General features: G+C 43.2%; 1 protein-coding gene across 1 annotated transcript in view; it reads left to right on the top strand.

The window, feature by feature from the left end:
• Positions 1-25,797, top strand: part of EDARADD (EDAR-associated death domain) — a 55,938-nt gene that overhangs the window by 19,328 nt on the left and 10,813 nt on the right. The window contains exon 4 of the mRNA XM_012660299.1: positions 2,084-2,142. Coding sequence (XP_012515753.1) covers positions 2,084-2,142 — 59 coding nt within the window. The remainder of the gene's footprint in view (positions 1-2,083; positions 2,143-25,797) is intronic.

Genomic DNA, 25,797 nt, shown 5'->3' with positions numbered 1-25,797 from the left:
TTTTATCTCCTCTCCTGTATCCAGGTCTCTCTTTCACTCCCTTTTCTTTTTCTGTCCCTGGATATATTTGGGAAGGGGGAGGCAGTCTTCTCTGCTGTGCTCATACTTGTACATTTCCTCCTCCAGAGAGCCTTCGATCAGGATCATCAGGGTTGGGGTCCTTCCCTGTGGTAGCTCATATGCTCTCGTGTGGTTTAAGGACCTGGGCTTACATCACGTTTGCATTAAGCCCTTTACTGTGCCCCACGGGCTCCAGGGCTTTCCCTGTAACTCTGAGGACGGAGATTTTGTTGCACCCTGGGCATAAGTGGCAGAGTGCTGGGCCCATGACCCAGAGGCTGATGGACCGAAACCAAGCTCCGCTATGGCCCTGTCTTTTCTGCCACGTGGGTTTTTAAAAAACTGATAATTAATTATTTTATGGATTTTTTCTATTCCTGTACAAATTCTCTCCAGATCCTTTGGCTTTTTAGCCACATAAAGTTGTGGCTTTCAGTTTTTGCCTCCATCTGATTATCCCTAACGGGGACCTTCTGGGTGGTTGCTGGGAAAGGCCTGGGTGCCGGTGGCTCACCTCGTAGGCAGCTGCCTCTTCCTCCAGGGAATGTCAGTTGGCTCCTGGAGTTGGGGTCCACAGCCAGTCAGGTGGTTTTATCTGTAGCCTGGGGGCCGGGGGGCCACCGAGCCCCACAGCGATGAGATCTGCCCTTTGCCCTGCGGGAGAGCAGCAGCACTAAGCAAAGCCCGCTGCACTGGATGCCTCCTCCCCTTTTCTTTCTTCGTCAGAGCCTGGGCCACCACCTGCCACGGCTCTGCACCTCCTGTCCTGGGGGGTCAGGAGAACACACGGGCTTCAGAAGGGGAAGCGGCAGCTTAGCGGACAGGCAGGGTCACTACCCTTGCCTGAACAATGGCAACCAGGGTGGAATTCCCCCTGGGGTGGTGATTTCCTTCCTTTCTGCAGATTTCACAGAGGGTCATCCCCGCACCTGTCCTCGTGGTGCACACTCACAAAAACTGTCTGTATGTCTGCCCCATGTGGCCAGTGATGTCACTAGGCTAGATGCAGCGCTCAGGGAGCTCTTGCCTGAGCCTTGTTACGTGGGGCTTAAGCAGCAGCCAGCTAGAGCTGCACTACCACCGCCCTTCCAGTGGGCGCCTCCTGCCCAGCACAGGCCGAGCCCAGCAGCACGCCACGCTGGGGTCTCATCGGTTCACAGCACTTTTCTTTTCTTTCTTTTTTAATTTCAAAGTCTTACAGGGGCACAAATATTTTTGGTTGCATGGATCACTTTTATAATGCTGGAGTCGTGGTTATAAGTCGCAACAGTATTCATCTTGGGCTGGGAGGTGGGAAGAGATAGCAAACACCCAACAAAGACAACACAGCACCTCGCGGGCCAAGTGCAAGTCTGCTGGCAATTGGCGGCTCCATCCCAGGCGGCCTACACTGTTATAAGTGAAGTTAGTTAGCCAGGAGCAGTTAAGTAAATGTGCCAAATGTCCCCAGTCATGGTTGGGTCATCCTGTTCATGATGCCAGTTTTGATCACCTCCTCCTCACCCCACTGGTAAGGGAGGGTCCTGTGCTAGGATGACGGAGATAGCCAGACACACACACCGACACTGGGTAGATGAGATCGACAGCAGTTTCTGAGTCATATATACTCATAGCTTGGGGGAGGAGGACACTGCATGCCACTCGGGGCCACACGGATCTTGTACTTGGGAACGGAGTGAACAGCCATGGGCCAGGTGAGACAAGCATTGTAGTATCCAAAGAGTAGGGTACCCCTGTTCCCGCTGGAGGACGCGATTGGCCTGTTTGAATAATTCCGTGGCTGGCAGGAAACTGAAACCTGCTACTCTAAGATAAGCAGGAATTGTGCCTAATCCTTGATAAGGAGCATTGTTTAGCAAGGGACTTTATCCTTGCTAGCAGAGGTGGTGGGGAGACTTGCAGTTGGGCCCTCCTGATTTTACTAGATGTCAAGGCAGCCCCTGATATGGCGCCTTAATTTTAGGTCCTGTGGCACAGGGTGTGTTCTTTCTTTATCAAGCTTTGTGTCTTTTTTCCCCCCTAGCTGAGGAGTGTGATACAATTACTTTGACCTGCCCACCAAATTCTGATATGCAACATCAGGTAAGAATAATTTCAACTATATATTTATCCTCAGGCACGTGATAATCCACCTGGAATTTTGGAGGAAGTATCTTATAGAGCTTTAAAAATAAAGAATGAAGAACAAGATTTCCAGATAATAAGTTTGAAAATGATCTCTAAGCAGCCCAGTAAGGTAGCACATCTATAGAACTTTTGTTACTTCTAATAACCATGGTAGCTTTAGTCCATTCTTTGAAATTAATACTGATCTACATGTTAAGACTAGAAGGCCCATGCTAGTGAATTAGAAAGGAGAGTTGCTTTCTTTCCTTTGCAGTTGGTATGCCGTGGATGGTTAAAAATTTTTTTAGGACACAACAAAACTAGATACTGTAATAACGTTTTCATAATGGTTTATGAAACCTTTATTTATTTATCTGGATAACACACACCAAACTTTGACATATTATTTCTATTGTCTTTTTAAAAAAACAGATATGTTTATTGTGTTATGGTTATAAAAGAATGTTTATTATTTTAAAGTTCAGATTATGCAAAAAAAAGCACAAAAAATATATTGAGAATTGCCTGTCATTCCACTGTTCACCTTTTGATGGACATCCTTCCAGAGGCTTCCCTGGGTCACCATGTGCTTCAGTTACTCCTTGCATTGACCAGTCCACCTGTATTCACTCACTCAAAGCTCATTAGCAAAATTGCACAATACCTCACATGTGCTAACCTCTGTTTAACATGTTAAATGTCTCAGAAAGCATGTCTTGCCTCAAGATAGGCTGGTTCGGTTCTCTTCCTTCTATAACACCAAGTTAATTTTTAACAAAGTTTTGTTTAATCTTGCTTTAAAAACATCAATATGTAATAAAACATTAATAACAATATCTCTGAGTTGTCAAATCACCTCTGTTGATAAAATAAGCAGTTTTAATTATGACATACAACTCTTGAAAATTGTCAGTGGTGCTACTTTGACATTTATTTTGGGGAATCTTCAGTCATGGACTGTGAATATCAAACTCTTATTCTTTTTCCTTGGAATTATACTCTAATGATTGGCTTCTGCACTGACTGAATTTAAACTGTTTTAGTAAACTGAAAGTGTAAGTTTTTCCTTTCTTGTAATTCTAATGTCTTTAACAAAATTTTTCTCCTCACAGTTTTTGCAACATATAGACTCCCTTGAAGATAAAAGAATGCTGCACTGTTCATTTAGTTTACTCTTAGGGATTTTCCAAAACCACTTAAGATTAGGTACAGAATACACATTAGCACACTGTTCGGCATTTCGGTGTTATAATTCTGGCTATATTAAGTAAAGACTATCCTAAAAGATGAAAATATATTTATCAACTGAAAAAGGGTGGGAAAGATCCAGTTAAGATTTTTTAAGTTCTATTTTAAAACAGAATATCTTCTATTCCTATACAAAGTAGGACTATAAGCTAGCTACTTCAATTGGATTTTTCTTTGTATAATCTATAGGATTTATTTTAACTGCTAATACTCAGAAAGATTCTTTGAAACCAACTTGGCAGTTAGAACAAAGAAAACTCACTAGGGAAGAATCGTTTAAAAGGAAAAAAACCCCACACTCCATTTTCTATAGTTCAAACATTAGGAGCAAGCTGGAAATAGGGTCTTTAGAATATTTATTAACTGCCCTTGTAGTGATTTTTATATTTTAAGAACTAACATCCACTTCTACTAAGGCTTAATTTCAGCTTCCTTTCTTTGAATGATGCAGAGGAAAAACACTGTAGAGTCCTAGTATCAAAAATTAAAGTCTGACATCTCAGACAGAATTTCTTTTTAATTTTTTTTAGAGACAAGGTCTCACTTTGTTGCCCAGGCTGGAATGCCGTGGTGTGATCATAGCTCACTGCAGGCTCTAACTCCTGGGCTCAAGCGATCCTCCTGCTTTAGCCTCCAGAGTAGCTGGGACCACAGGTGCACGCCACTGCTCCCGGCTCAGACAGAATTTCATAAAGAACTCTTTACTTCTGGCCATTTAAAATCCACACTCCTTCTACTAGAACTATTCTACTCTTACAATGAGTTATGACTGGTATTTATTGAACATATATTCTGAGAACAGATCTGGACTGGGAATTCTTGGACATTATAAAAAGGCAGGAGAAGGAGGAGAGAGATAAAACCCCAGGCAGAGTTTACAGACTTGTTGGAGAGGCAGTGCACACACAGTTAGATCTTAGGATGTGAGTACAGCTCAGATATTTAAACCATAAACATTTCCTGAGACCTTTATCAATCAATAAAGTTTTAGCCACTTTAACTGTATGTGCAGGCCTATGGCACATGACGGTAAAGCAAAAACGTGTTCCAGTTTGTAGCCAAGGATCCATTCCAAAAGGAGTCTGAAGTCGTAAAATAAAAATAAGGAAAATAATGAATGTTAGGATGCCTAGTTGGAGTTAGAGGTTATGGAAAGAATGACATTTTTCTTCTGTTGTTTATTTGGTTTTACAAAACAAGTTTTGTTTTGTTTTTTTTTTTAAGTTTTAGGCTCTATATTAAGTTATTGGCTCATTTAGTTGTGACAAAAGTATCACATTAATGTAGTATGTTAATAATAAGAGAAATTGGGTGTATGGTATATAGGAATTCTGTATGCTATCTTCTCAAATTTTCTATATATCTAAAACTATTCTAAAATAAAAAGTTTGCTTGAAAAAGCACACTAAATAAAATTTTGATTCTAGATCGGTGAAAACACTCATCCACAATTCCACCACTCTCATGCAACTGTTTTCACTTTGATGAATTCTTTTATACACATAATTATAAAAACTACAAATAATTTTATATTATTTTATATCCTGCTTTTGTTATTTGATTTCTCAGCAACATTTTACACAGTCTGCTGTATGGTCACGCTGCTGTCATGGTCAAGGGCAACATGATATGAGCATCTCTGACACAGAAATAGATTCTGTTAGCATAGGTAGGAAAGTAAGAGGTGAACGGAGGAAGTATGTAACGGGCAGTGTGAACAATGCTGAGTAAGAAACATACTGTAATAGTAGCAAGATAAGGTAACCGTAAGTGTCACAAGAAACATAACAGGAGCAACACAAGGCACATTATACGACATTACCGCTTGCCCCCTCCGCCCAAGTGGGCTTTGGGTGCCACGACACATCCAGGCCTAACCATATAAGATGAAAAATTCCCCTGCCCATTGGTTAAAAAAAGGGGGGAGGAGACAATGTCACAAAGGAGGAGAGACCAGACAGGAGAAAAAGGGATGGCTGACACAGAATCCCTGGGGCCATGATCCACTAGGACATATGCCCCCTCTTAACCCTGAAGAATGCACTTTAGCTTCAGTAAATGCTTTCACTCTGCTTGCAACACATTCTTTGTTGCTCACTTTCGTTCTTCGATCTCGAGAAGGCAAGAACCGAGGTGTTCACATCAACCTTGGGATTCCAGGTGCAGCCAGTATCAGATTCTGGGATGTGCATCTGAGGGCCAAGATGAAAGCCCCCCCAATAGATGGAATGGTATAGACAGAATTTGTGACAGAGTGAACTTTACTGGGAGATCTTAGGTGTTGAGTTGGGAAGGTAAGTTGGGGTCAGAGCCCCAGAGCCTTGAATGTCAGACAGGGGCTGGTGGAAGATGAGGGGGGCACTGAATTGATGGTCTCATGAACATATCTGGGACCCCAAGGGGACTAGAAGGAAGATGAGACTAGGTGTTTAGCCTGTGCCTGGGAAATGGTTGCTATTAATAATATCAGTAGAGAATTCAGGAAGAAGATGAGATTTGTGTGTTGTTAAAATTGAGTTTTGTTTGTTGGTTGGTTGAGAAAGAGGAGATAAAGGTTTGTGGAGTTTAGGGTATGTAAGATTTGTCATACCAGTGAGACAGCTTGGGAAAACGCCCCGTAGGTGGTAGAAAACTCAGCTCTAGGTATTGGTTTAGGATTCATGCATTGGGAGGTTATAGTTGAAGTCCCAGGAGTGGATAAGATTGGTAAGGAAGACAGTCCTTGTAGGAAAGCAAAGAGGAGGACCAAGATGGAACCTCGAAGAACACCTAATTTTGCAGGCCAGAGGAAGGTAAGAACTCAGAAGTAGCCAGAGGAATAGCCAGGGAAGAAAGCCAGCTGTGGTCAGGGCACTGCATGGCACTTGTGCTCGTTCATAATTATATGTTTGCTGATTGTTTCATTGTCTCTTCCACTGGTTAGACTGTGCCCCTGAAGGCAGGGACTCCTGTGTCTTTTTGTTCATAATTATATCTTCAATGTCTGGTACATGGTAGGTCTCAATAAATATATATTGAATAAAGAGAGAAAAAATGCCAGGGAGGACATTGCCTTGGGGGCCGGGGAAGGAATGGTCACCACCCTCAGGAGGTGCAGTGTGGTCGAGGGTGAGGACCACAGAGACAGTGTTGGATCTGTCCATTCACGTGTTACCGGGACCCTTTAGGAAGGGAATCAGTCATGTGGACAAAAATCCACTTGTGAGAGTTAAGGAGTGAGTATGAGAAAGTTTATGCAGTTTTCTCAAGATATTCATAAGGCAGCAGAGAAATATTAAGCTGTTATTTGAGGGTGTTGAAAAGTACAGAAAAAAGCTTCTTTTTTTTTTTTTAGGATGGAAATTCATTAATACAAAGATAAGAAATCAGCAGGAGTAGATAGATTAAAATAATAGACAGAAGAGGGATAATTAATGGAATTTGTTTTCTCTGTAGAAGGTAGAGGAGGTTAATTTTCTTAGCAAATATTTCTTAATAACATATTTAGGAATTTTGTGGAGAACACAGAGCACATGGATTTCCCTCAAGGAATTTGTAATCTGGAGGGGAAGATAAGATATATGCATGTATAATTTTGATAAATACAGTCATCAGAGACACAGATAGATGAATTAGCATTTTAAAAGTAAGAACCTAAACTTTCAAAGGCTGGACTACAAGAAGCTTGGATGGGGAAAGATACAAATACTCTCTTCAGATGTAAAGGCAGGAAGTTGGGTTAGTTGGTGTCAAATTTGAGTTGTGCCTTGATGGATGGCATTTGGATGGGGGAGGAGGGGAGGAAGTCTAGCAAAGTTATTGGCGGGTAAAGAGTTTGTTCTGTTCATACAGCGGAGGGCCAGAGGCCTGCATGAAGTAAGCAGTGGTATGATCGTGTTCGATAGACCTGAAATAGATTGCAAGATGACAGATGATGAAACATCCATTCGCCCCTCCATCTGTCAAGCATCTGAGTGCCAAGAAGGTACACTCTCTCAGGGGCTGCAGATACAATGGTAAATCTTAGAGTTTACAGTTGAGGTTAGCATTTAAAATCTCCAACCAGGAAAGCTGAGTTGTAGTGTTTATGGATGCTCTAAGAACAGAGGTTCCAGAGGGAAGTAAGCTAAGAAAATCCCCCTCTTAGAGACTCCCAGCACATACCCATAAAGGGAAAAGAGAGAGAAAACACCTGGTTGACAGGTAAACAAACTTAATTGAACAGAGAAAAACTTGTTTCTCTCACCCCTGGGCATACCTGTAAACGCCCCCCACCCCATCCAACATTTCCTCTAAACACTACTTTGGAAAGTGCTGCTTAAGTGCAAGTCTTGAATGCTAGGATGGGAGTGTGGACTTGATCCCCCAGGCCCTGGAAAGTTCCTGAAAGAGTCTAATAGTGAAATGATGGGGTAAAAACAGAGTTCTAGAAAGGTCGCCCTAGCAGTGGCTTGTTTAGGGGATGGGTAGGAAGAAAGACTGAGGCCAGGAGATCCCAAGTGGCTGTTGTAATTACCCAGGGATGTAACCCCGGGGGCCTAGATTCGGGCTGCAGCAGAGGGAACGAAGGCAGCTGAGTGCGATTCTGAAACATTTGCATTCGTGTACTAGGGCTGCCATAACAAGGGCCCACAAATGAGGGGGCTAAAGCAATAGAAACGTACTGTCTCTCAGTTCTGGAGGCTACAAGTCTCAAATCAAGGTGTTGGCAGGATAGATTCCTTCTGAGGGCTATGAGGGGAGGATCTGTTCCAGGCCTCTCTCCCTGGCTGACAGGTGGCTGTCTTCTCCCTCAGGGTCTTCACAGAGTGAGCCTTCTGTGTGTGTCTGTCTGTGTCCAAATCTCCCCTTTTCATAAGGAAACTGGTCCTGTTGGATTAGGGCCCACGCTAATGACCTCATTTTAACTTGATTACCTCTGTAAAGACCCTATTTTCAAAGACAGTCACTTCTGAGGTACAGTTGAATCCATAGCAATGTTTTAAAACAAAACAAGAACCAAACACTAACAGCAGCATATTTTGAAGGAGAGATGAAAGCATTTGCTGTCTGACGGGCCATGGGATGGAAGGGGAGGGAAGGTCTGAGGTCTGCTTCAGAGAATCCCAACCGGTGACCAGGTCCACGGTGGGGTCACTGTCAAAAATAGGAAAAAGCTTGTCTGGGCAGTGGGAAAAGCGAGTGCACAGTCTGATCAACGGGAACTCAAGACTCCATGTCATCCTGTGCTCTGAGGACTGATTACCTGCTTGGTGCATTATCTAACGCCATCATTTTTCCACTCCCTGCAAATAATCCATAGTCGAATCTTTTATTATTATTATGAATACACTTGATTTTTTAGAGAAGTTTTAGGTTCACAGCAAAACTGAGCGTAAGGTACGCAGACTCCCCCTTTACCCCCTGGCCCTACACACGCACAACCTCCCCTTTATCAACGTCCCCCCCAGAGTGGCGCGTGTTGTAACTGATGAGCCTACACTGACACGTCACTGTCACCCAGAGTCCACAGTTCACATCAGGGTTCTCTCTTGCTGTTGTGCGTTCTATAGGTTTGGACAAACGTATAATGAGCCGTATCCACCGTTACAGTGTCTTACAGACTAGTTTCACTGCCTTCCTCTCCGCACCCCATGTACTCATCTCTCCCTCCCCCGACCCCAGGCAACCACTGATCCTTTTACTCTCCTCATAGTTTTGCCTTTTCTAGAATGTCATAGAGTTGGAATCATATATAATACCTAAGCCTTTCATATTGGCTTCTTTCAGTTAGTAATATGCATTTAAGTTTTCTGCATGTCTTTTCATGGTTTAATACCTCATTTCTTTTTAGTGCTTATTAATATTCCATTGTCAAAATATTATATAGCCATAAGAAAGAACGAAATCCTGCCATTTGCAACGACATGGATGGAACTGGAGAACAGTATGTTAAGTGAAATAAGCTAAGCACAGAAAGACAAATCTCGCATGTTCCTCATTTTTATGTGGGAGCTAAATATTAAAAACAATTGATCTTGTGGAGACAGAGAGGAGAATGATGGTTACCAGAGACTGGGAAGGGTGGGGAGGGGGAGTGTGTAAAATGAAGATGGTTAATGGGTGCAAAAATATAGTTAGATAGACTGAACAATATCTGGTAGCACCAGAAAGTGACTATAATCAACAAGAAGTCAGCGTAGACTTTAAAACAACTGAAAGAGTGGGATTGAAATGTCCCTAACACAAAGAAATAATAAATGCCTGAGATGATGGATACACCAATTACCCTGCTTTGATTAATACACATTGTACATCTGTATCAAAATATGACATGTACCCTAAAAATTTATACAACTATTATATACCCATAATAATTTTTTTAAAATGTATTGCATATTTGAAATTTGCTAAGTGAATAGATCTCAAAGGTTTTCACCACACACAAAGAATGGTAACTATGTAGGTGGTGGGATATCATTTCACAGTGTACACATACACAAAAACATCATGTTGTATACCCTATATATATGCAATTTTTATTTGTCAATCATACCTTCCAGCGAATAAAGCTGGAGAAAAAAGCACACAGGAAAAAATAGAATAAAAAATTGAGTCCGTCTCATGTGATTAAAGGAAGTATTATTTTATGAAAATTTTAAAAATTAATAATATTCCACTGTCTGGAACATACCATACTTTATCTATCCATTCATCTAACGAAGGACACCTTGATTGCTTCCAAGTGTTGGCAATTATGAACACAGCTGCTATAAACATCCGTGTGCAGGTTTTTGTGTGGCTGTAAGTTTTCAGCTCCTTTGGATAAATCCCAAAGAGCACAATTGCTGGATTGTATGGTAAGAGGATGTTTAGGTTTCTAAGAAACCGCCAAACTCTCTTGCAAAGTGGCTGTATCATTTTACGTTCCCATGGGCAATGAATGAGATTTCCTGCTGCTCTGCATCCTTGCCAGCATTTGGTGGTGTCAGTGTTCTGGACTTTAGCCATGCGAATCGATAGGGAGTGGTATCTTACTGTTGTTTCAATTTGCATTTCCCTGATGATGTATGATGTGGAACATCTTTTCATGGCTTATTTGCCATTTGTATGTCATCTTTGGTGAGTTGTTTCTTAATATCTTTGGCCCATTTTTTAATCAAGTTGTTTGTGTTCTTATTGTTGAGTTTTAAGAGGTTTTTTTGGTATATTTTAGATAACGGTCCTTTATATCTGCTGTATGTCTTGCAAATATTTTTCTCCCACTCTGTGGTTTGTCTTTTCATTTTTTTGACAGTGTCTTTCACATAGCAGAAACATTTAATTTCAATGAAGTCTAACTAATCAATTCTTTCTTTCATGAATGGTTAGTTTGGGGTTAGATCAAAAAAATCATCACCAAACCCAAGGTCATCTAGATTTTCTCCTTTGTTATTGTCTAGGAATTTTATAGTTTTGAAGTTTACATTTAGTTCTGTGATCCATTTTGAGTTAATTTTTGTGAAGAGTACAAGAGGTGTGTCTACACTCATTTTGTGGTATTGTTCCAGCACCATTTGTTGAAAAAAACTATCTTTTCTCCATTGTATTGCCTTTGCTCCTTTGTCAAAAATCAGTTGACTACATTTATGTGGTTCTATTTCTGGGTTGTCTCCTCTGTTTCATTCATCTGTTTGTTCCTTGCCAACGCCACACTGTTCCGATTACTGTGGCTTTATAGTAAGTCTTGACGTTGGGTAGTGTCAGTCCTCTGACTTTGTTCTTTTCCTTCAATACTGTGTCTTTTGCCATCCTGGGCCTTTTGCCTCTCCATATAAACTCTGGAATCAGTTTGTTGATATCGACAAAATAACTTGCTGGGATTTTGATTGAGATTGCGTTAAATCTATAGATCAATAGGGAAAAAAATGACACCTTGACAATATTGAGCCTTCCTACCCATGACCAAGGAATGTCTGTCCATTTGCAGGCATGCCTTGTTTAATTGTGTGTCACTTTATTGTGCTCTGCAGACACACATTTTTTATAAATTGAAGGTTTTGGCAATCTTGTATCCAGCAAGTCTGTTGGCGCCATTTTTCCGACAGCGTGAGCTTGCTTTATTTCACTGACAGGCAGTGTCCCTAACCCTCCTTAATTTTATGGAGGCCGAGAGAAGTGAGGAAGCTGCAGAAGAAAAGTTTGAAGCTAGTAGAGGTTGGTTCATGAGGTTTAAGGAAAGAAGCCATCTCATAAAATAAAGTGCAAGGGAAGCAGCAAGTGCTGGTCCAGAAGCTAAAGCAAGTTACCCAAATCTAGCTTAAATCATTGATGAAGGTGGCTATACTAAACAACAGACTTTTATGTAGATGAAACAGCCTTCTGTTGGAAGAAGTTACCATCTAGCCCTTTCCTAGCTGAAGAGGAGAAGTCAATGCCTAGCTTCAAAGGACAGACTCACTTTCTTGTTAGGGGCCAATGTAGCTGGTGACTTTAAGCTGAAGCCAGTGTTCATTCACCATTCTGAAAATCCTAGAGCTCTTAAGAATTATGTTATATCTACCTGTGCTCTGTAAATGGAACAACAAAGCCTGGATGACAGCACTTCTGTTTATAGCATGGTTTACTGAATATTTTAAGCTTTCAATATTTTTCAAAATATTACAGCTCAATGACAATGCACTTGGTCACCCAAGAGCTCTGATGGAGACGTACAAGGAGATTAATGTCGTTTTCATGCCTGCTAACACAACATTCATTCTGTAGCTGCTATGGTTTGAATATTTTTCCCCTCCAAAACTCATGTTGAAATTTAATCCCTAATGGGGCAGAATTGAGAGGTAGGGCCTTTACGAGGTGATCGGGGGCCACGCATGGTGGTTCATGCCTGCAGTCCCAGCCCTTTGGAAGGCTGAGGCAGGAGGACCACTTGGGATCAGGAATTTAAGACCAGCCTGGGTAACATAGTAAGATCCCATCTCTACAAAAAATTTTAAAAAATTAGCCTGGCATAGTGGTGTATACCTGTAGTCCTAGCTACTTGGGAGGCTGAGGCAGGAGGATTGTCTGAGCCCAAGGAGTTCAAGGTTTCAGTGACCTATGATCATGCCACTGCAGTCCAGCCTGGGTGATAGAGTGAGACCCTGTCTCTTAAGTGGATTAATGGATTAATGGGTTAGCATGGAAAGGGAACTGGTGATTTTATAAGAAGAGAAAGTTGCCATAACCAGTGAGTACCAAGAAGAAAAGAATAAAAAATAAAATAACATTTAAAAATAAAAAATAAGAGAGACCTGAGCTAGCATGTTTATATGCTCAGCACCCTTGCCATGTGATGCCCTGTGCCACCTCAGGACTCTGTAGAGTCCCCACTAGCAAGAAGGCGCTCACCAGATGCAGCCCCTTGACCTTGGACTTCTTCACCTCCAGAACTGTAAGAAATAAATTCCTTTTCTTTATAAATTACCCAGTTTCAGGTATTCTGTTATAAGAAACAGAAAACAGACTAATACAGCAGCCCATGGACCAAGGAGTAATTTTGACTTTCAAGTCTTAACTGTTTAAGAGCTACATTTCATAAGGCCGGAGCTGCCATAGGTAGTGATTCCTCTGATGGATCTGGGCAAAGTGAATTGAAAACCTGGAAAGGGCTCACCATTTAGGATGCCTTTAGGAGCATTCATGATTTATGGAAGGTCAAAATGTCACCATTAACAGGATTTTGGTAGAAGTAGATTCCAACCCTCCTAGATGACCTTAAGGAGTTCAAGGCTTCAGTGGAGGAAGTAGCTGCAGAAATGCTGAACATAGCAAGAGAAGTAGAATGAGAAGTGGAGGCTGGAGATGGGTCTGAATTGCTGCAATCTCATGATGAAACTAGAACAGATGAGGAGGTGCTCATCATTACGGATGAGCAAAGACAGTGGAATCTACTTCTGGTGAAGATGCTGTGAACACTGTTGAAATGACAGCAAAGGATTTAGAATGTGATATAAACTTAGCTGATAAAGCAGTGGAAGGATTTGAGAGGACTGACTCCGGTTTTGAAAGAAGTTCTACTGTGGGTCAAATGCTATCAAACAGTATCATATGCTACAGGGAAATCTTTTATGAAAGGAAGAGCCAATCAATGCAGCAAACTTCACTGTTACCTTATTTTAAGAAATTTCCACAACCACCCCAGCCTTCAACAACCACCACCCTGATCAGTCCGCAGCCGTCAACATCAAGGAAAGACTCTTCAATAGCAAAAAGATTACAACTCACTGAAGGCTCAGATGATTGTTAGCGTTTTTTAGCAATAAAGTGTTTTTTAATTAAGGTATATGCATCTTTTTTAGACATAGTGCTATTGCACGCTTACTAGACTACAGCATAGTGTGAAACATAACTCTTATATGCGCTGGGGAACCAAAAAATTCATGTGACGCACTTTGTTGTGATATTTGCTTTATTGCGGCAGTCTGGAACCAAACTGGCAATATTTCTGAGGTACGCTTGTATTCAGTTCTTTGATTTCTTTCATCAGAGTTTTATAGTTTTTCTCGTATAGATTGTGCACAAATTTTCTTAGGTTTAAACCTAAATATTTCATTTGGGGAGGAGTTAATATAAGTGGCATTATGTTTTAAATTTCAAATTCTACTTGTTCATTGCTGGTCTATAGGGAAGCCATTGAATTTTTTTTATTAATCTTGTATCCTGCAGCCCTGCCATAATCACTTATTAGTTCCAAGAGTTTTTTGTTGAATCTTTCAGATTTTCTGCATAGACAATGATGTCATCAGTGAGCAAAGACAGTTTTATTTCTTTCTTCAGTATACCTTTTAATTCTTTTTCTTGTGTTATTGCATTAGTTGACCCATAATCAATTCTTTAATGACTGTCTTCTACCTCTGAGGATGAGGTGGGCAGCAAGGAAGAGCAGACTGTTGCAGTGATCTTTGCCATTGGTAAAAGGTCATGGGGAGGTGGAGATGGAGGAGGAAAAAGGTCAACTGGTGATTAATAAGCTTTTTAATATATTTATAAGTCACATAAATATGGTGCTCATTTTTGATGCCTCCAACAATCTTAGGAGGTAAAGTATTACCTCCACTTCATAGATGAAGAAACACAGAAGAGTTAAGCTATCTGGGCATGTTCCAGGAGAGCCAGGAAGGAACCCCAGGTCCTCTGTGTCCAGGCTCCCTGCTCAGCCACCTTGTGCCTTTCCCTTCTCTCAGCAGTTCCACCCATATTGGGACGGATGGTTGAGAGCTCCAATGCCCAGAGTGCTTGCAGGATTGAAGTCCAGGTACCCAAGTGTAAACTGCCAGAGAGTGAGGATCATGATTCATTATTGAAATTTTCAGGGTATGGCACTTAGTTTTTTTAAAAAAAGTTTACTTTGTGTCATGTCAGGATAACCACCTTAGCTCTCTATTGCTTATTATTTTGATGGAATATCCTTTTCCATTCTTTTTTTATTTTTTTGAGACAGGGGTCTTACTCTGTCACCCAGGCTGGAGAGCAGTGGTATGATCATAGCTCTCCATACCTTCGAACTCCTGGGCTCAAGTGATCCTCCCAGCTTGGCCTTCCAAAGCACTGAGATTACAAGAGTGAGCCACCACACCTGGCCCACACTTACGTTTTGAGATATTATGAATGGAAATACTTCATATGAAGAACAAAAGTTCCTTTTTACCCTAATAGAAGAATGGACCATCTTTCTGCTGCCATTATTTAAACAAAGACCCAGAGGTCTCCTGTCCCCCAAGGGTCTTCCTCTGTTCCCTTCTTTTACGTAGACCTCTCTTACTCACAGTCTGCCTACAGTTCAGTATTTTCCAAACTTCAGGTGATGACATAGGTTAGACAGTCATAAAAATGTCTTAGGTCTCCACCAGCATTTCCACCAATGAAAGGAGTAGAATACCATAGAATAAAATAGAAAATGTGTCAAAATGCTGTGCATGCAATAGAATTATTTTTGTAAATTTTTGATTTCCATTGTACAGTTTTAAAGCACATTTATTTATGGAAAATAGTGTGACATATTTCTTTTCTATAGGTTGTGGTCCAAAAAGTTGGAAAAGCCCTGCGCTAGACTGTGAGCTCTTTAGGGGCAGAGAGGCTGCCCTGTTCGTCTTTGCTCCCCCGTGTCGTGTTTGGTGCGTGCACTCACTGTAAAGTGTGGGATGATCATTTGTTCAGACGGTTGGTGGGGTTGTCCCAGGTACTGCTCAAAGTGCTGGGACATGGTGGCGAGCAAAAGACAGGATCCCTGCCATCAGGAGCTGACATTCTAGTGGGCAAGGAGGGGGCATAGTGGGACGGGGCAGGTCACCAGCATTGGCGCCAGAGCACCTGTGGCGGAATCTTTGTGACCCTGGGCAGGCTACTCAAACCGCTTAGCGCCTCCATATGTAAAATAACGGGGTAGTAAAGATAGGGTATAACAGTAGTACCTACCTCATAGGGCTGTTGTGATGATGAAGCGTGTTAATATTTTTTAAGCTCTTGAAATACGATGGAGCACATCGTAAATGTCTTATGAGTGTGTGATGAATAAATAAGACTAGTCTCTTCCTTCCTTAGGAAAAGAAAAAGAAAAAAAAATAAGACTAGCCATGATCAGATTTGTACGATACAGAGCATTTCTACCAGCACTAGGTGTTGCAGAGAAAAATTAAGCAGGGGAGGAGAGTAGGGAGTGTCGCTTCGAATAGGGAATAGGAAACAAACTGTGCTGTGTCGAAGGTGCCAGAGCAAACGATGTATTTTGGAAGGTGTTCAAGAAGACAATAAAAGCAGTAGATATGGAGAGTCCCCAGAAATCAAGAGGCTTGTGCTAACTCAAGTTCAGGCAGCCTCGCCTCTTCCGCTCCACGGGCAGTGGTGTGAGCAGTGGTTTGCACAGGATGCACGAGGCCATGTTCCCCCCTCCAGAAGCCCACAGTGGAGCTGAGCTAGCAGGACTCGTGCACAGGGACAAACAGCTCACGGCACTGACTGCAGGGGCTCACCCAGGCACATGCGCCCCAAGACTGGTGCTCTGAAGGGTTTCCTTTCCACATTATTCTCTTATTTTTTAAATTTTTTAAAGGGACAGGGTCTTATTATGTTGCCCAGGCTGGTCTCAAACTCCTGGCCTCAAGCAATCCTCCCACCTCGGCCTCCCAAAGTGCTGGGATTACAGGTGTCAGCCACTGCGCCCAGCCCACACATGGTTTTTAAGCCACAGAACCCCAAGAATGCGGGTCTGTTGATAATATTACAGAAAGCACAATATGGTGGCGTAGACTGAAGTTTTCAGTCCGTTGTAAGCCAGGGAACTATCTCAGTTAATGATTGACGCTAAAGTAGCCACCCAAGAAGTTGTAACTAATTTTGTGTCTTGGTTTTCACTCAAGAAACACAAGTCTTATTTCCAAGGACTTAGAGTTCGTGTCTTAAGTGGGACTCTCCCTCGTGGCTTTGACCCCTCACGTACCATGCGCACCTTCCTTTGGGATGGCTGGATTCCTTTGGGATGGCTGGATTCCCGCCTTCCTCCCAGCTCCCACGCATGCCCTGCCTCTCAGAGGCCAGAGCCCCATCTATTGTGCCTTATCTCCTAAGCTTTGCGCCACCCAGTCCTAAAGCAGGGGGTTGACTTGGTGGTGCTAATCTTGACAATTTAAAAAGTGAGCCTGGAGCCCTGATGTCCGGTTTGGCAATTTTGTGTCTTAAAGCTGAAGGAAACCTTAGAAGTCACGTTGTTCAGCCCCCTTGCTTTACAGAAGAGCGAGCCTGGGGCAGTCGATGAGTGGCAGAGCTGGACGCAGAGGCTGGTCCGCTGCCAACCCCACCCCACCGCCCAGATGCCCAGCATTTCTGAGCTGGTAGCAGTTGGTGTTACCATTTGCTGCAGGGCCTCTTGCCTTGCCTAAATCTAGGGAGATTTCATTTTCTCCCTCCCACCCCACGGTTCTAAATGATACTGGTCTGGCAGACTAGCACAGGGGAAAGCTCCTGGAACAAAACTGGCAGATGAAGGGGCTGCTCCTTTCTTTAAATTGGATTGAGAGGCAGTAGGCGAAATCCCATCCAACAGCCGCATCCCCTTGGCAGAGCAACCAGCCCTCCGGACCATCTGCAAACCCGAAGTAATTACATACATTATAATAACAGGGAACGGACCCGACCAGCGCTTGTGTAGATGATATCTGACGTGAGTCAGCCCGGCAGGCCCCTGCCTGCACCTCTTGATATGCAGCAATGCTTTCGAGCTCCAACAAGATCTGTTTAACAGATTGGTGAGTCCTTTAGTTTTTTTCTCTAAGGGAAAATCAGATAGTTCTTGTTTGCTTAGTAATTCCTTAGTTCATCTTTGGTAGGAACCAGTGCTACTAGGTAAGACTGTAAAACTTTCCCTAGAGCACATACTTGGTGTTTTTAACTCTGATGAGATGGATTCGCCTCAGCCTTCCAGCTACCATCTACCAGTCCAAACAGACGGCACCCTCGGGAAATGAGCCACAAAAGCATTCTTGACACACAGCTGTCCAGGCATTTAGAGAAGGAAGAAGGAACCCTTTTTTTTTTTAGAGACAGAGTCTCAATTTGTCGCCCAGGCTAGAGTGCCGTGGCGTCATCATAGCTCACAGCAACCTCAAACTCAGGGGCTCAAGCGATCCTCCTGCCTCAGCCTCTCAAGTAGCTGGGACTACAGGCATGCACCACTACACCTGGTTAAGTTTGCTATTTTCTTTTTTAGAGACTGGGTCTCACTCTGTTGCTCAGGCTAGTCTTGAACTCCTGGCCTCAAGTGATCGACCCACCTCAGCCTCCCAAAAAGCTGGGATTATAGGCATGAGGACCACACCTAGCCGTGCATTCTCTGTTTTTGATTGCCAGAGAAAATCCTGACATGTAAACTGTCGTTCCCACTACAAATTCACACTGCCCAACCTCAATCATCATTTCAGGGCCTTGAGTACTTTTTTTCTATAATGAAGTATCTCAAGGATGAAATTTTGAAAGAAAAAAATCATAGTGTTCTGATTTGATGTGGTCTGTTAATGCGCTGGCTTTGACTTATTTCTGCTTTGGGACCAGGACAGAATAAAATACTCGTGGTAAGACACACCCAAGCCAAGGGGCAAAAACACCTGCTTTCTAACACTTAGCAGTTACTTCCCTAAGGAGCACACGAGAGAAGTTTGCTTATTAATAATTCAGCTGGACAGTTATGTCATCAGCTCTAATTGTTTGACTTAATGGCTTCTCTTCTCGTTACCGTTCTATGCTCTGCTGACTGTAATTTCACAAGTGGGTTAGAATTTCACTTTTTGGTGGGTGTGGATGTCAGGGTGTAGCTGTCCTGACACACAGTTGAGAGCGTAAGTTGATGCAACTTTATGGAAAATTATTTGGTGGTATCAATGACTCATCAATCTGGCAATCTCACTGTAAGGACTAGATCCTTCAGAAATCCTAACAGAGTGCGAGATACACAGTGTGGCATTTGAAATAGAGAAATGTTACAAGTAACTCCCATGCCCCTTGGTAGGAACTGGTTAAATACATTATGGTACAGTGACACTGTGTAATATGAATAAACTATTAAAAAGAAGAGAGAGACCACTACCCTTTAAAAATATCCATGATATATTGTGAAACAGATAAAGCAAGTTGTAGACCAACTTGGGGCTAAAAAGCTCTCTCTATATATAGGTTGTGAGTATGGTCATGACCAAGAAATCGGGGAGGATGTGCCCAGATCATAACCAGTAACCTCTGGGGAGCAAGATGGGATTGAGAGAAAATGGATTTCACATCTCTTTTTGCTTTTTTTTTTTAGAGCATGATTTTGAGTAATTTTTACTTTTTGTATGTTTTTGGTATTCTTTCAAATTAGAGACAGAGTTACTAGAATAAATAATCCAAAAATGTAGATAGTATTTAGGCGCGGGAAGCTTTTCATAGACTAACACTTGAAACCAAAGGGTCTCTCTGCAGCTAGCGTTTAATTATGCACGACAGGAACATCGTAGGCTGAACTGAGCCCATCGTGAATGCAATTCCTCACCACGCAGCCTTCGATTAGCCTGTGCTTTAGCATCCCTCATGTCGGACAGCCTGGGATTTGTGAATGAAATTGACAGAAGCGAAAACTCCCTCCCTCTCCGTAATATCCATGGCTGTGGTCTGCTTGTATTTGCATGTGCAAAGCATAATCTCCTGTGAAATGCTCTGTGATATTTCTGAACAATAATCCACCATACTTCATACACAAAGGGAAAACCCCTTTCCTTTCATCTTCCAAACCATAGCAAAGGTATGAAATTACTCCTGAGCGTGCCCTGCCTCAAAGTCACAGAGCAGTTACTACAGTCTTTGACCCCCGCTTCAACCCCTGAAGTAGCAGGTCTTCCTTGTAATTGGATAGAAAACTCACTGAAGAGAAGAAAGACCCAAAGGTACACAAAGCCACAGGTTTGCTCTCATCCTAGCAAAGCACCGTAGCATTTATTTCAAGTTTTCACTCTTCCTTACTGAAATCTTTCATCCTCAATGAAACGTTCCCTGTCCCCTGAGGTCTCACTCGAATTCTCACCCACCTTTGTGCTTCCTTGGCATTCTGTCTGTGCCTTTTTAACACGCAACTCTTTGCGATTTCAGTATTTATACACAGGTCTTTGTTCCGTTACTGGATTATAATCTTGAAGTTTATGTATACAGGCTTATGTCTCTGTATTCTAGGGCCTAGAATGGACTCTTACACCAACTAGGTAGTCAATAAATGTATCCTGAATTAAACGCATTCCAAAAAGCCAGTTTGTAGAGTATACTTTCAAATAAATAGATATATGTCCAGTTTTCTATATGACTATTATACTCAGATAAAAAGTAAAAATAAGTGCAAATCGTTATTACAGTAATAGTAATTATGCAGAAAATATGTTGGTTTTTCTTTTTTGTCTTTGAGACATGGTCTCTCTCTGTCACTCAGACTGGATAGAGTGCAGAGGCACAGTAATAGCTCACTGTAACCTCAAATTCCTGGGCTCAAGTGATCCTCTTTCTTCAGTCTCCCAAGTAGCTAGGACTACTGGCATGCACCACCACACCCAGCTGTTTTTTTTATTTTTTGCAGAGATAGGGTCTTGCTATGTTGCCCAGGCTGGTCTCCAACTCCTGGCCTCAAATGATCCTCCCTCCTTGGCCTCCCAAAGCACTGGGATCACAGGTGTGAGCCACCACGCCTGGCCTAAGATTGGCTTTTTAGAAAAACCCAACAGGAGATCCATAGTCTAGTGCTAATGTTTAGATGTACATCATTGATAAATGTGTTCAGAAGAGATACACAGATACTGAATCCTTCTTGGGAATTCTTAGCAACTGGTACCTCAAATGTGTAAGTCAAAAACATCTTATAAGTAAACATCTTAGGTTTCAAGTTGGTGAAATGGAACTTTAGCACGAGTGACTCCATGTTGGTTTGGTCTGTTGGGCCAGCGCAGGAGCTCAGTCCAAACCAATGGCCACCCATAATTTTTATTTGACAGGACTTCACCATCAATCTGTCAGCATCCCTGGCCACATCAGCCCAGCCCCACGTGGACGACACACTCAGCTCTGAGTTGAGAGCTTTCCCCAGGGTGTGCTCGGGGGCCTGGGGTTTCTCCTGCTTGGAGCCTGGCGTGAAATCCCAGGTGTAGGTCTTTAGAGGAGACTGTTCCTTAGTACCCAGAGCTTGCAGCTCCCTGAGCAGAAATGGGACCTATCAGTTATAGACTAACCGAAGTGCAAAACTCATGTAATTTAGCCAACTTTCTCTCTGCTCAAAGAATTCTTGGCAGCAGCTAACACATTTTTCCCAAATATAAGCTAATTCCCTCGTATTCACAATGAGAAGATTTTACAAAATGAGGATTTTTTTTTCCAGCCTACTTGAATTTTATATTGGTGTTCAACCCCGAGGGACCTTGACATTCCCTAAGGAGGTATTTAAAAACAGCCCTCTCTTAGCGCCACACCATACCAATTAAATGAGAATCTCTTCCCAGCCAGGGTTGAGAAACATTCACATCAGGTTTCAGGGAGATAAACTATCCAAATGCATAACTATATGATTTAAGTTATTAAATTAATTTGCACACATATTTAAAATCACAGGTGAGTCTAATTTAGAGGTGCTGAATTTTTCTCCTCTCCCATTTCCTAAGTGTCATTCTCTGATATCCTTGGCCTACTGTTGGCATCATTTCACCCCGGCACACAGCTCTGCAGAGCTCTTCCCTACTGCCCACGTTGTTTGAGAGAGAGCAGGTTTTTAAAAATTTTTTATTGTGGTTAAATACACATAACATAAAAATCACCATTTTAACAATTTTTAATTATACAGTTCATTGGCATTAAGTACACCGGCATTGTTGTACAACTGTCGCCACCGTACATCTTCAGAACTTTGTCATCCTCCCTAACTGAAATTCTGTATCCACTGAGCAATCCATAACTCCCATTCCCCCTCCCCCAGCCCCCGGCAACCACCATCCTACTTCACGTCTCTGTGAATCTGACTACTCTAAGCACCGCATGTCAGTGGAGTCATCCGATATGTGTCCCGTGACTGCCTTATTTCACTTAGCATAGTGTCCTCTAGATTCGTTCATGCTGTAGCAAGTGTCAGAATTTCATTCTCTTTAAGGCTGAATATATTCCATTTTATGTACATGTCACATTTTTTAATCCATTCATCCATTGAGGGACACTTGGCTTGTTTCCACCTTATAGTTTTTGTGAATAATGCTGCCACAAACATGGGTATGCAAGTATCTTTTCAAGACCCTGCTTTGGATTCTTTCGGGTATATACTCAGAAGTGGAATTGTTGGATGGTGGGGCCATTCCATTTTCAGTATTTGGAGGAACCACCATCTGATGGTCGCCGTACCATTTTACATTCCCATCAACAGCTTCCAATTTCTGCACGTCCTCACCACTTGTTATTTGCTGGGGTTTTGTTTGCTTTTGGTTTTGTTTTTTCTGATGGGCATTGTGGTGCACGTGAGCTAGTGAGACGAGCACTTTTGAACCAGCAGGTGATGCTGTCTCCAGAAATTCTGTCCCAAGCCATTTATGTAGCATTATGCTTTGTTTTTGTTTTAAAAATTTATCCCAGGGGGTGGGGGGCATGTATCTGTAATTTCCACAGTGTAACTACCTTATTGTATTTGCTATTTTGAAGTCAAACCCCCAGGAAAAATGGCTAAGTCTGTGTTAAATTGTTTTTCCTCCTTTTTTCCCCAGTTTAGTAAAGGTCACATGTGTTTTCCACAAACAGTAACTTTGTTGTTCAAAGTAACGATATGTCAAAGTGTGCCCCATGAAAGGAGACAATTTAAAAGAACTTGGATTTTAAGGAAATTGCCTCTTTCCTCAAGGACAAATTTTTAAATTTCCTGACTTATATTCAGGCAAATATGGTAATTGGAGTAGAAGTTTAAAAAGGACAGGAAAGGATAGTAAAATAGCAGCTTGATGCTGCTGATTTGCTTAAAATGTCATGGTTCCTTTTCCCCTCTTAACCTGAAGGATTTTAAGCCATGTTAGAAGTTGGTTGCTCCGTGGGTCCGGGCGTGGTGGCTCATGCCTGTAATCCCAGCACTGTGGGAGGCTTGCTTGAGCCCAGGAGTTTAAGACCAGCCTGAGCAACATAGCGAGACCTTGTCTCTAATAAAAAAAAATTGCTCCAAGTTTCCTACCCTTCTGTTTTGCAGGATTTTGTATAAATTGGATTTTTAATTCCTTTACTCACTTAGCATCCACGGTTTTTTATAAACTGATTTCTTACATACACCTTTGTCTTCAACATACACAGCCAACCTCGCTCAGAAACTGTTCCCCCCCTTTTGCAAAACCAGCACTTCATACTGGGACGTCACTCTGAATGAAAACACGGTGTCCGAACAGAAATCTCCAGCGTGTCATTGGGCAGTGGTAGTTCTCAGCCCGTCGGCATCTGGAGGATGAGGGGACTAACCCAGGCAGGGGTCACGTGCCTGGCACATGGCGTGTGTGTTGCAGCTGTCAGTCACTGAGATGCCTGGAGGGAATGAGGGGGAGTGGGAGGGGGCAGCGTGGGGGCTTGGTCTCGGAGGTTGGCTCAGAATAGGGGAGACTCGTATATGCTTCAGGGCCCAGGAACTCCCCGTGGAGTGGAGTTCATGCAGAACTAAGGACTGGCGTGGGTCTTGGCTGGTGGATGAATCGAGCACCCAGGCGCTTAGCAAAGGCTAGCAGGTGGGAATACGGGTGAGACCAGAAGGGGGTTTTGGGGGATGATGGCGAGGTACAGAGAACATCATGAAGAACGGCAGCCCGTGCCCTGGTCTAGATTCGAGTCCTCTTTCCTCCCTGTCTCCCTCCTTCCTTCCTTCCTCCCGCTGTTAACTCTGTCTCACACGTGCTGATCCCCAGGGTGCCGTGCAGACAAGGTCCTCGGCCTCTAGTCTGTAGTCTAGAGCGGAAGAGAGAGACTCCAGACCCGTGGAACAAGCACCCTGCACTGGCACGACAGGGCGCTGGGAGAGCACCCCGGGCACAGAACCCAGACTGGGGGTTGGAGAGAGCATCCTAGAGGAAGCGACGTCTGAGCTGAGGCCTTGCAGACAAGGGGCGTGAAGCCGAGGAAAGGCCGAGGAGGGTGGCCTTGCAGGCCAATGCACCCCACGTAGGTTTTCCGGCCATTTCCAGGGTCTCGCGGCCCACCTGGCATCAGCTGGTATCTCTTCCACCGCTCCACTAGAATGCTCCTCCCCTCCTAGCAAATCTTGTCTTCCCTCGGCCCTCAGAGCCTGTGACGTTTCTGCAACTTCTGATGCCGTCGCCTCCTGCTTTTCTTCCCCCGTCTCTGACATCCATTCTCTGCCACCGAAATGTAGGCGTTCAGGGTCTGGCTGTGACCTCGCAGCTTGGCCTCCACTGCCACTTCCAGAATCACTTTCACATCCATATTTCCGTCTCCTGCCCTGGTGTCTCCCAGGGAGCAGGACCATGTTTTCAACTCCCACGAGTATCTCAACGTCATTGTGAGGGAGCCTGGCCTCACCGTCTCATCATCACCTCTTCAAAACTTGCTCTGCACTTCACCTCCTTTTGCTCATCCCTTAGTGATTGCACCTCTGCGTGGCTCTTGCTTCATCCCCCTCCTCTCCCAGAGTGTGCGGGGGGGGGGGGTCTCATTAACCCTTGCCTCCCCTGTCCCTGTCACCTGGCCTCCACACTGTCCCTTATCCCCATGTGTCCCACACCCTGCAGCCTGATCCTAGACACCTCTGAGGATGGCCTGCTTCTGATGAGAGCCCCTTGGTGACTCCCCATTGTCTGTGAAATGACATCTGGCTCCGGGGACAAGCCTCAGTCTGTTTCCCTTCCCATCTCCCTCTTGTCCCTCTCGTTGCCTTTGCTTAAAACCAAATGCCTCTTTCTTCCAAATCCCCACTCAGCAGGGCCCATCTCAAACATCTTTGTCTCCAAGAAACCACCTCTCACTTTTTTTGTCAAAAGAAATCTCTCCTCTCTGACTTCACCTGAACCTGCCTGTTGGACCTCATCTTCTTCTACCTCACATTTTGGTTATCTGAGTGGACTCCCTTTCCCCAGCGTAGCATCTTGAGGTCAAGGGTTCGTGTTTTCATGCTTTTGTGTTTGTATACAGTCTCCAATAAGGGGCTTATACATAGTAACTGCTCAATAAATAGGAGTTAAGGAAAGGCATGAGCATCGTTTCTGTAAGACCAAAAAATGTACAAACATCAGTCTTTCCTGATTTCACTCTTAGAAAACTAATGTACAAAGTAGCACAACCTACCAATCCGAGCCAAGAACACAGATCGTAGATATGCCTCTAAATTCTGTCTTTATCAGCCTTTAAGGTGATTCTGAGTCAGGTTCCCTGTCTGCAGCACGGGGATAATTTTGGCCAGACGTGGTACCTTGGTAAAATTTTCTCCAGATGATGAGAAATGAAGTCAGATATGCCATGAGAGATAGTTTCTACTTACAGAAAAGTTTGTGTTTTAGCAGGGACCTCAAATACCACAAAAATCTGTCAAGTTCTAACGTTTGTGTATCTCGACACTACCTGAAGTTCCTGTTTCTGTTTTCTCAGCCCAAGTTTCCAATTCGGTGAGCAGAACCGTGACTGTGTTGATAAAAGAGTGTACACACCTGCCCGGTCCTGCTGGAGTGTGCAGATGTGAAAAGGCAGGTCTCCACACGACCTGTGCAGTAGTACGTAGTGGCCTTGTTGTCATGGGCTTCTGGGTTTAGCCTTGTAAAAGTAAAAGTTTGCCTAGAGAGAGATTTCTGTGCCTTCAGAGACTTCCTATAACTCTTATACACACATTCTGTCTCTCTCGGACACACACACATACATACACACTCCTCACTGAATTAGAGAAATGTGAGAAGA

The sequence above is a fragment of the Propithecus coquereli genome, unplaced genomic scaffold, assembly GCF_000956105.1.
Source record: "Propithecus coquereli isolate 6110/MARCELLA unplaced genomic scaffold, Pcoq_1.0 Scaffold66, whole genome shotgun sequence".
Classification (NCBI taxonomy): Eukaryota; Metazoa; Chordata; class Mammalia; order Primates; family Indriidae; genus Propithecus; species Propithecus coquereli.
The sequence above is the reverse complement of the archived record's forward strand: the minus strand, read 5'-3'. Positions and strand labels throughout refer to the sequence as shown.